Below are 15,223 nucleotides of genomic sequence, written 5' to 3' on the forward strand. Positions count from 1 at the left end.
GAATTCTCAGTGTCTGACCTGCTGTTGTAGTCACAGCATTTATGTTGCTGGTCCAGTTCGATTTCTGGTCAATGGTAACCCCAGGATGTTGATAGTGGGGGATTCGGTGATGGTAATGCCATTGAATGTCAAGGGGAGATGGTTAGATTCTCTCTTGTTTGAGATGGTCATTGCCTGGCACTTGTAGGTGCAAACATTACTTGCCACTTATCAGCTCAGGCCTGGATATTGTCCAGGTCTTGCTGCATATGGACTACTTTAGTATCTGAGGAGTCATGAATGATACTGAATATTGTGCAATCATCAATGAACATCCCCACTTCTGACCTTACGATGGAGGGAGATGATTGATGAAGCAGCTGAAGATGGTTGGGCCTAGGCCACTACCCTGATGAACTCGTGCAGTGATGTCCTGGAGCTGAGGTGATTGGCCTCCAACAACCACAACCATCTTCCTTTGTGCAAGGTATGACTTCAACCAGTAGAGAGCTTTTCCCCTGATTCCCATTCGAGTCATAGAGTACAGAAACAGGCCCTTTGGCCCGTCGTGTCTGTGCCGGCCATCAAGCACCTAACTATTCTAGTCACATTTTCCAGCACTTGGCTCGTAGCCTTGTATGCTATGGCATTTCAAGTGCTCATCTAAATACTTCTTAAATGTTGTGAGGGTTCCCGCCTCTACCACCCCTTCAGGCAGTGTATTCCAGATTCCAACCACTCTCTGGGTGAAAAAATCTTTCCTCAAATCCCCTCTAAACCTCCTGCCCCTTACCTTAAATCTATTCCCCCTAGTTATTGACACCTCCACTAAGGGAAAAAGTTTCTTCCTATCTAACCTATCGATGCCCCTGATAACTTTGTATACCTCAATCATGTCCCCCCTCATCCTTCTCTGTTCTAAGGAAAACAACCCTAGCCTTTTCAATCTCTCTTCATAGCTGAAATGCTCCAGCCCAGGCAACATCCTGGTGAATCTCCTCTGCACCCTCTCCAGTGCAATCACATCCTTCCTATAGTGTGCTGCCCAGAACTGTATACAGTACTCTAGCTGTGGCCTAACTAACGTTTTATACAGCTCCATTATAACCTCCTTGCTCTTATATTCTATGCCTTGGCTAATAAAGACATGTAACCCATATGCCTTCCTAACCACCTTATCTACCTGTGCTGCTGCTTTCAGTGATCAATGGACAAGTACACCAAGGTCCCTCTGACCTTTTGTACTTCCTAGGGTCCTAGTATCCATTGTATATTCCCTTGCCTTGTTAGTCCTCCCAAAATGCATCACCTCACACTTCTCAGGATTAAATTCCATTTGCCACTGCTCCGCCCATCTATATGGTCCTGTAATCTAAGGCTTTCCTCCTCACTATTTTCGACACCACTAATTTTCATGTCATCTGTGAACTTACTTATCATACATCCTATATTCACGTCTAAATCATTAATGTACATTACAAGCAGCAAGGGTCCCAGCACCGATCCCGGTGGTACACCACTGGTCACAGGCTTCCACTCACAAAAGCAACCCTCGACCATTACCCTCTGTTTCCTGCCACTAAGCCAATTTGGGATCCAATTTGCCAAATTGCCCTAGATCCTGCATGGGCTCATACCTTCCTAACCAATCTCCCATGCGGGACCTTATCAAAAGCCTTACAGAGGTCCATGTAGACTACATCAACTGGTTTACCCTCATCTATACATCTAGTCACCTCCTCGAAAAATTAGTCAGACACGAGCTCCCTCTGACAAAGCAATGCTGACTATCCCTAATCATTCCCTGCCTCCCCAAGTGGAGATTAATCCTGTCCCTCAGAATTTTTTCCAATAGTTTCCCAACCACTGATGTTAGACTCACTGGCCTATAATTACCTGGTCTATCCCTGCTACCCTTCTTGAATAAAGGTACAACATTCGCTGTCCTCCATTCCTCTGGCACCTCTCCTGTGGCCAGAGAGGACCTGAAAATTTGTGTTAGAACCCTTGCTATCACCTCACTTGCCTCACATAACAGCCTGGGATACATCTCATCTGGGCCTGGGGATTTATCCACTTTTAAGCCTGCTGAAACATAAAATACTTCCTCCCTTTCAATGTTAATTTGTTCAAGTATATCGCAATCCCCCTCCCTGATCGCTACACCTACATCGTCGTTCTCCACAGTGAAAACAGATGAAAAGTAATCATTTAAAACTTCACCTATGTCCTCCGGCTCCACACACAGATTGCCACTTTGGTCCCTAATGGGCCCTACTCTTTCCCTGGTTATCCTCTTGCCCTTAATATACTTATAAAATGCCTTAGGATTTTCCTTTATCTTGCCTGCCAATGTTTTTTCATGTCCCCTCTTCGCTCTCCCAATTACTTTTTTAAGTACCCCCCTACACTTTCTATACTCCTGTAGGGCCTCCGCTGTTTCAAGCCCTCCGAATCTGCCATAAGCCTCTTTTATTTTCTTGATCCAATACTCAGTATCCCTTGACATCCAGGGTTCCCTGGACTTGATGGTCCTACCCTTCACCTTAACGGGTACATGTTGGCTCTGAACCTTCACTATTTCCTCTTTGCATGACTCCCACTGATCTGATGTAGACTTTCCTGCAACCATTGACTCCCGTTTTGCTAGGGCTCCTTGATGTCACACTCGGTCAAATGCTGCTGATGTCACTCTCACCTCACCTCTGGAGTTCAGCTCTTTTATCTATGTTTGGACCAAGGCTGTAATGAGGTCAGAAGCTGAGTGGCCCTGGCCAGGCCCAAATTGAGCGTCAGTGAGCAGGTTATTGCTGAGCAAGTTCCGCTTGATAGCACTGTCATTGACCCCTTCCATCACTTTACTGATGATTGACAGTAGACTGATGGAGCGTAATTAGCTGGGTTGGATTTGTCCTGCATTTTGTGCACAGAACATACCTGGGCAATTTTCCACATTGCCGGGTAGATGCCAATGTTGTATCGGTACTGGAACAGCTTGCCTAGGGGCGCAGCTAGTTCTGGAGCACAAGTCTTCAGTACTATTGCTGGAATGTTGTCAGGGCCCATAGCCTTTGCAGTATCCAGTGCCTTCAGCCATTATTTGACATCACCTGAAGTGAATCGGAGTGGCTGAAGACTGGCATGTGTGATGCTGGGGACCTCAGGAGGAGGCCGAGATGGATCATCCAGTCGGCACTTCTGGCTAAAGATGGATGCAAATGCTTCAGCCTTAACTTTTGCACTGATGTGCTGGGCTTCACCATCATTGAGGATGGGGATATTTGTGGACCCTTCTCTTCCTGTTAGTTGCTTAATTATCCACCACCATTCACGACAGGATGTGGCAGGACTGCAGAGCTTAGATCTGATCTATTGGTTGTGGGATTGCTTAGCCCTATCACATGCTGCTTCCGCTGTTTGACATGCATGTAGTCTGGTGTTGTAGCTTCACCAGACTGACACCTCATTTTTAGGTATGCCTGGTGCTGCTCTTGGCATGCCCTCCTGCATTCTTCATTGAACCAGGGTTGGTCCCCTGGCTTGGTGGGTCTGTCCTGCCGGTGGCACAGGACATACCCAGAGATGGTTATGGCGATGTCAGGGGCATTTTCTGTAAGGTATGATTCTATGAGTATGACTACGCCAGGCTGTTGCTTGACTTGTCTGTGGGACAGCTCTCTCAATTTTGGCACAAGCCCCCTGATGTTAGTAAGGAGGACTTTGCAGTGTCGACAGGGCAGGGTTTGCCGCTGTCATTTCCAGTGCCTAGGTAAATGCTGGGTGGTCGGTCCGATTTTGTTCCTTTTCTTACACTTTGTAGTGGTTTGATACAACTGGAGTGGCTTGCTAGGCCCTTTCAGAGGGCATTTAAGAGTCAACCACGTTGCTATAGGTCTGGAGTCACATGTAGGCCAGACCACGTAAGGACGGCAGATCTCCTTCTCTATGGGACATTCACGAACCAGATAGGTTTTTCCAATGGTTTCATGTTTTTTTTATGAATTGAATTCAAATTTCACCATCTGCCATTATAATGACCATCACAAGTATGTAAGATAAAGAAGACAAGCTATCACACCAATTAATGAATATCTGTTGGTTTTGAGACATCCCTGGCCAACCTCAAAGTGGTCACTGGTCTCAGTAGATTATGGAAATCTGCACTGAGTTCTCTTAGCGTGCCTCAGCTGAGGAGTCGGCATTGGATGGTCTTTAATGAATCCCAGGGTGTTTGTGGGTTAACTCATGTGTCAATGGGTGCTCTCTGCCATTCCCTAAAGTCCTGATAGTGCTGACTGAATTCACTGAGTGTGGACTAACTGTTTTTTGGTTGTTTCGGCATTTATGCATTCTGCCCTGAGTATCTGTGAGTTAATGAGGACTGGGTGCTCTCAGTCTGATCCCTGGGTTAATGAGGACTGGGTGCTGTCAGTCTGATCCCTGGGTTAATGAGGACTGGGTGCTGTCAGTCTGATCCCTGGGTTAATGAGGACTGGGTGCTGTCAGTCTGATCCCTGGGTTAATGAGGACTGGGTGCTCTCAATCTGATACCCGGGTTAATGAGGACTGGGTGCTGTCAGTCTGATACCCGGGTTAATGAGGACTGGGTGCTGTCAGTCTGATCCCTGGGTTAATGAGGACTGGGTGCTCTCAATCTGATCCCTGGGTTAATGAGGACTGGGTGCTCTCAATCTGATACCCGGGTTAATGAGGACTGGGTGCTGTCAGTCTGATCCCTGGGTTAATGAGGACTGGGTGCTCTCAATCTGATACCTGGGTTAATGAGGACTGGGTGCTCTCAGTCTGATACCTGGGTTAATGAGGACTGGGTGCTCTCAATCTGATACCCGGGTTAATGAGGACTGGGTGCTCTCAGTCTGATACCCGGGTTAATGAGGACTGGGTGCTCTCAGTCTGATACCTGGGTTAATGAGGACTGGGTGCTCTCAATCTGATCCCTGGGTTAATGAGGACTGGGTGCTCTCAGTCTGATCCCTGGGTTAATGAGGACTGGGTGCTGTCAGTCTGATCCCTGGGTTAATGAGGACTGGGTGCTGTCAGTCTGATCCCTGGGTTAATGAGGACTGGGTGCTCTCAATCTGATACCCGGGTTAATGAGGACTGGGTGCTGTCAGTCTGATACCCGGGTTAATGAGGACTGGGTGCTGTCAGTCTGATCCCTGGGTTAATGAGGACTGGGTGCTCTCAATCTGATCCCTGGGTTAATGAGGACTGGGTGCTCTCAATCTGATACCCGGGTTAATGAGGACTGGGTGCTGTCAGTCTGATCCCTGGGTTAATGAGGACTGGGTGCTCTCAATCTGATACCTGGGTTAATGAGGACTGGGTGCTCTCAGTCTGATACCTGGGTTAATGAGGACTGGGTGCTCTCAATCTGATACCCGGGTTAATGAGGACTGGGTGCTCTCAGTCTGATACCCGGGTTAATGAGGACTGGGTGCTCTCAGTCTGATACCTGGGTTAATGAGGACTGGGTGCTCTCAATCTGATCCCTGGGTTAATGAGGACTGGGTGCTCTCAATCTGATACCCGGGTTAATGAGGACTGGGTGCTCTCAATCTGATACCCGGGTTAATGAGGACTGGGTGCTCTCAGTCTGATACCTGGGTTAATGAGGACTGGGTGCTCTCAGTCTGATACCCGGGTTAATGAGGACTGGGTGCTCTCAGTCTGATACCCGGGTTAATGAGGACTGGGTGCTGTCAGTCTGATCCCTGGGTTAATGAGGACTGGGTGCTCTCAATCTGATACCTGGGTTAATGAGGACTGGGTGCTCTCAGTCTGATACCTGGGTTAATGAGGACTGGGTGCTCTCAATCTGATACCCGGGTTAATGAGGACTGGGTGCTCTCAATCTGATACCCGGGTTAATGAGGACTGGGTGCTCTCAGTCTGATACCTGGGTTAATGAGGACTGGGTGCTCTCAATCTGATCCCTGGGTTAATGAGGACTGGGTGCTCTCAGTCTGATACCCGGGTTAATGAGGACTGGGTGCTCTCAGTCTGATACCCGGGTTAATGAGGACTGGGTGCTCTCAGTCTGATACCTGGGTTAATGAGGACTGGGTGCTCTCAGTCTGATACCCGGGTTAATGAGGACTGGGTGCTCTCAGTCTGATACCCAGGTTAATGAGGACTGGGTGCTCTCAGTCTGATACCCGGGTTAATGAGGACTGGGTGCTCTATGTCTGATACCCAGGTTAATGAGGACTGGGTGCTCTCAGTCTGATCCCTGGGTTAATGAGGACTGGGTGCTCTTAATCTGATCCCTGGGTTAATGAGGACTGGGTGCTCTCAGTCTGATCCCTGGGTTAATGAGGACTGGGTGCTCTCAGTCTGATCCCTGGGTTAATGAGGACTGGGTGCTGTCAGTCTGATCCCTGGGTTAATGAGGACTGGGTGCTCTCAATCTGATACCCGGGTTAATGAGGACTGGGTGCTCTCAGTCTGATGCCTGGGTTAATGAGAACTGGGTGCTCTCAGTCTGATGCCTGGGTTAATGAGGACTGGGTGCTCTCAGTCTGATCCCTGGGTTAATGAGGACTGGGTGCTCTCAGTCTGATCCCTGGGTTAATGAGGACTGGGTGCTCTCAGTCTGATCCCTGGGTTAATGAGGACTGGGTGCTGTCAGTCTGATCCCTGGGTTAATGAGGACTGGGTGCTGTCAGTCTGATCCCTGGGTTAATGAGGACTGGGTGCTCTCAATCTGATCCCTGGGTTAATGAGGACTGGGTGCTGTCAGTCTGATCCCTGGGTTAATGAGGACTGGGTGCTCTCAATCTGATCCCTGGGTTAATGAGGACTGGGTGCTCTCAGTCTGATCCCCGGGTTAATGAGGACTGGGTGCTGTCAGTCTGATCCCTGGGTTAATGAGGACTGGGTGCTCTCAGTCTGATCCCTGGGTTAATGAGGACTGGGTCCTGTCAGTCTGATCCCTGTGTTAATGAGGACTGGGTGCTCTCTGTCTGATACCCGGGTTAATGAGGACTGGGTGCTCTCAGTCTGATACCCGGGTTAATGAGGACTGGGTGCTCTCAGTCTGATCCCTGGGTTAATGAGGACTGGGTGCTCTCAATCTGATACCCGGGTTAATGAGGACTGGGTGCTCTCAATCTGATACCCGGGTTAATGAGGACTGGGTGCTCTCAATCTGATACCCGGGTTAATGAGGACTGGGTGCTCTCAGTCTGTTACCCGGGTTAATGAGGACTGGGTGCTGTCAGTCTGATCCCTGGGTTAATGAGGACTGGGTGCTCTCAGTCTGAATCCTGGGTTAATGAGGACTGGGTGCTGTCAGTCTGATCCCTGGGTTAATGAGGACTGGGTGCTGTCAGTCTGATCCCTGGGTTAATGAGGACTGGGTGCTGTCAGTCTGATCCCTGGGTTAATGAGGACTGGGTGCTGTCAGTCTGATCCCTGGGTTAATGAGGACTGGGTGCTGTCAGTCTGATCCCTGGGTTAATGAGGACTGGGTGCTGTCAGTCTGATCCCTGGGTTAATGAGGACTGGGTGCTCTCAGTCTGATCCCTGGGTTAATGAGGACTGGGTGCTCTCAATCTGATCCCTGGGTTAATGAGGACTGGGTGCTCTCAGTCTGATCCCTGGGTTAATGAGGACTGGGTGCTCTCAGTCTGATCCCCGGGTTAATGAGGACTGGGTGCTCTCAGTCTGATCCCTGGGTTAATGAGGACTGGGTGCTCTCAGTCTGATCCCTGGGTTAATGAGGACTGGGTGCTCTCAATCTGATACCCAGGTTAATGAGGACTGGGTGCTCTCAGTCTGATCCCTGGGTTAATGAGGACTGGGTGCTCTCAGTCTGATCCCCGGGTTAATGAGGACTGGGTGCTCTCAATCTGTTACCCAGGTTAATGAGTACTGGGTGCTCTCAGTCTGATCCCTGGGTTAATGAGGACTGGGTGCTCTCAGTCTGATCCCTTGGTTAATGAGGACTGGGTGCTCTCAGTCTGTTACCCGGGTTAATGAGGACTGGGTGCTCTCAGTCTGTTACCTGGGTTAATGAGGACTGGGTGCTGTCAGTCTGATCCCTGGGTTAATGAGGACTGGGTGCTCTCAGTCTGATCCCTGTGTTAATGAGGACTGGGTGCTCTCAATCTGTTACCCAGGTTAATGAGGACTGGGTGCTCTCAATCTGATACCCAGGTTAATGAGGACTGGGTGCTCTCAGTCTGATCCCTGGGTTAATGAGGACTGGGTGCTCTCAGTCTGATCCCTGGGTTAATGAGGACTGGGTGCTCTCAGTCTGATCCCTGGGTTAATGAGGACTGGGTGCTCTCAGTCTGATCCCTGGGTTAATGAGGACTGGGTGCTGTCAGTCTGATCCCTGGGTTAATGAGGACTGGGTGCTCTCAGTCTGATCCCTGGGTTAATGAGGACTGGGTGCTCTCAATCTGATACCCAGGTTAATGAGGACTGGGTGCTCTCAATCTGATACCCGGGTTAATGAGGACTGGGTGCTCTCAGTCTGATCCCTGGGTTAATGAGGACTGGGTGCTGTCAGTCTGATCCCTGGGTTAATGAGGACTGGGTGCTCTCAGTCTGATCCCTGGGTTAATGAGGATTGAATATTATTACATTGATCGCTAGGTGTCACCAGAGGCTGGGCTGAGTGCGCCCTCTGCGGATGAGCGGTGGTGTTGCAGAGCGAGCGCGGTGAGCATGGCGGCTGTTGGCAGGGCTGTTTTCACTCGGTTCGTGTTACAAGCTGCAGTGATCGGGCGGAGGTGGAGTTGTACAGCAAGGCCCTGCAGTCAAGTTGGGTTCAGGGTGAAAGCGCAGGTGGGTGTTGTCCCGGCTGTGTATTTACTATCCGCGGTCCAGACTTTAACAGATTCCGGTCCCGATTCGGCAGTGACTGCGCAGGCGCAGTCTAGGTTGCCTTGGGTCCAATTTGCTCCACTGTCCATAATCTCTTGTTCCCAGTTTGTTGATATTATTAAAAAGGACAAATCAGGCACAAGTATAACCTTTGGTTTGTTTTTGATGGTATGTCTAGGGTTGCTAACGCTGGATATATTCCTGCATGTTTTATCACATGACTCCACATTTCTAACTGTCCTGTCCAATCACAAGGCTTTTTCCTTCTCCAATTATTAACTAAAGCATTCAGAACAAATGGAAAAAAAACTGCACAATTATTTGTAATACCTCTGTGACTTTTCTCCTGGCTCACATCAGTGTCCAAAAGATTAATCTTTAATTCTGGCATACTCCAAGAGAATCCTGGAGGTTTGGCAACACAAGATATGTCCCACTTCAATAAAAGCAAAATACTGCAGATGCTGGAAATCTGAAACAAAAACAAGAAATGCTGGAATCACTCAGCAGGTCTGGCAGCATCTGTGGAAAGAGAAGCAGAGTTAACGTTTCGGTTCAGTGACCCTTCTTCGGAACCGAAGAAGGGTCACTGACCCGAAACGTTAACTCTGCTTCTCTGTCCCACTTCAAGTTTGAATCTCACCAGTTGCCACATCCGAGCTCTAATGAAAGTGCCTGTCATGCATTTTTGTTTCTCATCCTCTTGTCCTCAGCAGCCTTTTACAGTGTTGACCTTGCCATCCTCCTCTATTGCCTCTCCTCATTGTCTGTCTTAGTGGAACTGCCTTCGCTTGATTCTATACTTCAATGTTCTATGAATGAAATGTGATAGATGAAGGGAAAGGTGTCTGCAGCAATTTTCATGTTTGAATTTCATTCGTTGTCCTGCAGTCAAACTGGAACTTGGAAATCTCCAGTAATAAAAATAAGTTTTAGCTGTGTATTCTAATTATTTTTTATTTCATGGAATGTGAGCATTTGCTGCTCAATCCTAATTGCCCTTGCGAAAGTGGTGGTGAGCTGCTTTCTTGAACTGCTGCAGTCCATCTGGTGCGGGTACACCCATAGTGCTGTTAGGGAGGGAGATCCCATATTTTTCACCCAGTGACAGTGAATGAATTGTGATAGTTCCAAGTCAGGATGGTCATTGACTTGGATAGGAACTTGCAGATGGTGGTGTTCCTATGCCTCTGCTGCCCTTATTCTCCTAGGTGATAGAGGTTGCAGGTTTGGAAGGTTCTGTCAGAGGAGGCTGGGTGAATTTCTGCAGTGAATCTTGTAGATGGTACACACTGCTGCCACTGCGCCAGTGGTGGAATCTTAGAAAGTTTATGGCACAGAAAGAGGCCACTTGGCCCATTGTGTCTGTGCCAGTCGAAAAACGAGCCACCCAGCTTAATCCCACCTTCCAGCATTTGGTCTGTAGCCCTGCAGGTCCAGACACCTTTGAAATGAGTTGAGCGTTTCTGCTTCTAGCACCCTTTCAGGCATTGAGTTCCAGACCCTACCCTCTAGAGAAAAAAAAACTGTTTCCTCATCTCCCTCTAATCTTTCTACCAATCACTTTAAATCTATGCCCCCTAGTCACAGACCTCTCTGCTGAGGTAAATAGGCCCTTTACATCCACACTATGCAGGCCCCTCACAATTTTGTACATTACAATCAAATCTCCCCTCAGCCTTCTCTGTTCCAAGGAGAACAACTCCAGCCTATCTAATCTTTCCTCATAGCTGCATTTTTCCAGTTCCGGCAACATCCTCGTAAATCTCCTCTGTACCCTCTCTAGTGCAATTACATCCTTTCTGTAATGAGGTGACCAGAACGCACACAGTACTCAAGGTGTGGCCTGACCAATGATTTATACAGTTTCAGCATAACATCCCTGCTCTTCAATACTCTACCTCTGCTAATAAAGGAAATGATTCCATATGCCTTCTTAACTACCTTATCGACCTGTCCTGCTACCTTCAGGAATCTGTGGGCATTCACTCCAAGGTCCCTCACTTCCTCTACACTTCTCAGTATTTTCCCAATAATCATGTATTCCTTTGCCTTGTTTGACCTCCCCGAAGGCATCACCTCATACTTCTCTGGGTTGAATTCCATCGATATCTTCCTACAGCTATCCTCACTATCTATCACATGGCCAATCTTTGTGTCATCTGCAAACTTCTTGATCATGCCCCCTACATTTATATCTAAATCATTAATATGTACCACAAAAAGCAGGGGACTCAGTACTGAGCCCTGCGGAACGCCACTGGAACCAGCCCTCCAGTCGCAAAAACACCCGTCAATAATTACCCTTTGTTTCCTGCCACTGAGCCAATTTTGTATCCACCTTGCTACATTTCCCTGGATCCCATGGGCTTTTATTTTTTTAACCAGTCTGCCATGTGTGACCTTGTCATAGCCTTGCTAAAATCCATGTAGACCACATCAACTGCATTACCCTCATCACTATTCCTTGTTACTTCTTCAAAAAATTCAATCAAGTTAGTCAGAAAGGATCTTCCCTTAACAAATCCATGCTGACTATCCTTGATTAATCTGTGCCTTTCTAAGTGACAGTTTATCCTGTCTCTAAGAATAGATTCCAATAATTTGCCCACGACTGAGGTTAGACTGACTGGCCTGTAATTATTCGGTCTATCCCTTGCTCCCTTTTTATACAAAGACACGGAACACAAAAGTCCGAGTGTATCAGGCCTGTGTCCTCAGTACCTTGCTCTATGGCAGCGAGGTCTGGACAACGTATGTCAGCCAAGAGCGACGTCTCAATTCATTCCATCTTCGCTGCCTCCGGAGAATACTTGGCATCAGGTGGCAGGACCGTATCTCCAACACAGAAGTCCTCGAGGCGGCCAACATCCCCAGCTTGTACACACTACTGAGTCAGCGGGGCTTGAGATGGCTTGGCCATGTGAGCCGCATGGAAGATGGCAGGATCTCCAAGAACACATTGTACAACGAGCTTGCCACTGGTATCAGACCCACCGGCCGTCCATGTCTCCGCTTTAAAGACGTCTGCAAACGCGACATGAAATCCTGTGAAATTGATCACAAGTCGTGGGAGTCAGTTGCCAGCGTTTGCCAGAGCTGGCGGGCAGCCATAAAGACAGGGCTAAAATGTGGCGAGTCGAAGAGACTTAGTAGTTGGCAGGAAAAAAGACAGAGGTGCAAGGGGAGAGCCAACTGTGCAACAGCCCCGACAAACAAATTTCTCTGCAGCACCTGTGGAAGAGCCTGTCGCTCTAGAATTGGCCTTTATAGCCACTCCAGGCGCTGCTCCACACACCACTGACCACCTCCAGGCGCTTACCCATTGTCTCTCGAGATAATGAGGCCCAAAAGAAAGAACAATGTTAGCAATTCTCCAATCCTCCGGCATCACACCTGTATCCAGTGAGGACTGGAAAATGATGGACAGACCTTCCGCTATTTCCTCCCTGTCTTCTTTTAACAGCCTGGAGTACATTTCATCCGACCCTGGTGATTTATCCACTTTCAAGGATGCTAATCCCATTAATACTTCCTCTCTTCCTAGGTTTATCACATTCCAATACTTCATACCCCTCTTCCTTAACTACAATATCTGCATCCTCCCCCTCATTTGTGAAGACAGATGCAAAGTATTCATTAAGAATCACCCCAACATCTTCTGCCCCTACTCATAGGTTACCTTTTTGCTCTTTTATGGGCTCTACTCTTTCTTTAGTTATCCCTGGAGGGAGTAAAAGTTTAAGGTGGTAGTTGGGGTGCCAAGCAAGCAGGCTGCTTTGTCCTGGATGGTGTCATGCTTGAGAGTTGTTGGAGCTGCACTCATCGGCGCAAGTGGAAAGTATTCCATCAGAATGTGCCTTGTAGATGGTGGAGTCAGGAGGTGAGTTACTCGCTGCAGAATTCCGAGCCTCTGACTTGCTCTTGTAGCCACAGTATTTATATGGCTGGTCCAGTTATGTTTCTGTTCAATGGTAACCCCCAGGACGTTGATGGCGGGGGATTCAGCAATGGTAATGTCATTGAAAGTCAAGGAGAGATATTTAGATTCTCTCTTATTGGAGATGGTCATTGTGTGTTACTTATGTGGCATGAATGTCACTTGTCACTTATCAACCCAAGCATGAATGTTGTCAGGGTCTTGTTGGATGGGGGAAGGGACTGCTTCAGTATCTGAGGAGTTGAGAACGATATGAACACTGTGCAATTATCAGTGCATATCCCCACTACTGATTTTATGATGGAGGGAAGGTCATTGATGAAGCAGCTGAAGATGGTTTGACCTAGGATACTAGCCTGAGGAATCCCTGCAGCGATGTCCTGAGACTGAAATGATTGATCTCCAACAACCACAACCATCTTTCTTTGTGCTAGGTATGACTCCAACCATTGGAGAATTTTCCCCTAAATTCCCATTGACTTCAATCTTGCTAGGGCTCCTCGATGCCACATGGTCAAATGCTGCCTAATGTCAAGGGCCATCACTCTTACCTCACCTCTGGAATTCACCTCTGGAATTCAGCTGTATTGAGGCTGGAGATGAGTGACCCTGGTGGAACCTAAACTGAGCGTCAGTGAACGGGTTGTTGTTGAGTGTGACTTGATAGCCTTGTCAATGACACTTTCCATCACTTTGCTGATGATTGAGAGTAGACATGAATGTAACATGCTTCAAGAAATTTCACGTAGGACAGCATGGATGCTGAGCACTGATGGTGTTAGGAGAGATGACTGAAGGGGCAGTCGAAAAGATGGATAGGAGATTTAAAGATGGGGAGAGAAGGTGCAAGACAGAGAAATTTAAAACGGATTAGCTGTGGTGATGGTGGTGGAACAGTTAAGCTGGATGTCATCACCATGTATATGGATAACAATCTTTTACTTGTGAATAATGTTTAAACCATTATAAAAAATATTTCTGTAGAAAGTAATAAATTTGATCAGGGTCAATAAATCTTAGGTTGAAAATTACATTTGACTTATGACGGGTGGAAGAAGAGGGTGTGCATCATTGTTGTTTGTTATTCTTTATAATGTAGATCACTTGTTTCTACTTTAAAGTGTCTCTGTGATTTTATTCCTGATTTAATGGTTTATTACCCATGGTATTTAGAATACAAGAAAAATGTGGTGCCATGAGGGTTCAGGACCAAGGGTTGCAATGCAAACAATGTAGATGAAACAAACCCACAGAGGAGGAGAAGTACCATGGAAGTTAATGTTCATAATCAATATGACTGCCAAATCAAAGCGTTTCCAGCCTTTCCTGTTTTTATTTCAGATTTCCAGCATCTGCAGTATTTTGCTTTTATTATATGGCTGGCAAATCAGTTCCGTGCTTACTCTAAGCAGCTGGTGTTCTGGGTTGTTGGGTTTACTCTTGCAATGGCTGGCACACCAAGTATTTTATCCTTGGCAATGCCATTATGGGGACATGCTAATCGTTTTCCCCAGAGATACAGAATGATCTCTGGTCCTTCTGAGACATGCAATAGCCAGCCAATAGAATATGCATCAGCAGTGGCCTAGGTGTAAGATCTTTTGACCAGATGTCCTAATGAGACATCAGGGAAGGAAATGACATTTTAAGATGATATTTGCTGTTTATTATGACTTTGGGATTTCCTTGTGTGTAGCCATAACACTTTTTCTTTTCCATGCCTAGGTTTTGGGAGGTGCTATAAATTTAGGAAGAGGACTCATTCTGACGTTAATGACCTTTCTGGGTTATGAAGCTTACAGAAAAATTCCAGGATCTCTAATAATTCATGCTAATCAAGAAGGTAAACACAGTACAGAACTGAAAGTTTGCATTACAATTTTCTTGATGAAATAACTGCACTTGTACAAATTACAGAATTAAACTGGTAATGATGCAAGTTATAGACTCATATTCTTCACTTATTGGTGGTTGTGACAGGCGTTCTGAGCATTTTATGATGAATTAGGAACATAGGAAATAGGTGCAGGAGTAGGCCATTCAGTTCCTCGAGCCTGCTCTGCCATTCAATTAGATCATGGCTGATCTTCTACCTCAACGCCATTTTCCCGCACTATCCCTATATTCCTTGATATTTTTGCTATCTAGAAATCTGTTGATCTCTGTCTTGAACATACTCAATGACTGAGCCTCCATTGCCCTCTAGGATAGAGAATTCCAAAGATTCACCACCCTCTGAGTGAACAAATTCCTCCTCATCTCAGTCCTAAATGGCCTACACCTTATTCTGAGAGTGCCCCCTGGTTCTAGACCCTCCAGCCAGGGGAAACATTCTTCCTGCATCTACCCTTTTTTTAAAAATTAATTCATGGGATGTGGGCATCCCTGGCCAGGCCAGCATTTATTTTCCCATCCCTAATTGCCCTTGAGAAGGTGGTGGTGAGCTGC

General features: G+C 47.2%; 1 protein-coding gene across 2 annotated transcripts in view; it reads left to right on the plus strand.

Moving 5' to 3' along the window:
• Positions 1-8,647: 8,647 nt before the first annotated feature.
• The window catches only part of rmdn1 (regulator of microtubule dynamics 1), a 40,125-nt gene continuing 33,549 nt past the window's right edge, over positions 8,648-15,223 (plus strand). For both annotated transcript variants that reach the window (XM_068031655.1, XM_068031656.1), the window contains exons 1-2: positions 8,648-8,796; positions 14,501-14,618. In XM_068031655.1, coding sequence (XP_067887756.1) covers positions 8,677-8,796; positions 14,501-14,618 — 238 coding nt within the window. In that variant the 5' untranslated portion in view covers positions 8,648-8,676. The remainder of the gene's footprint in view (positions 8,797-14,500; positions 14,619-15,223) is intronic.

The sequence above is a fragment of the Heterodontus francisci genome, chromosome 5 (genome assembly GCF_036365525.1).
Source record: "Heterodontus francisci isolate sHetFra1 chromosome 5, sHetFra1.hap1, whole genome shotgun sequence".
Taxonomy (NCBI): Eukaryota; Metazoa; Chordata; class Chondrichthyes; order Heterodontiformes; family Heterodontidae; genus Heterodontus; species Heterodontus francisci.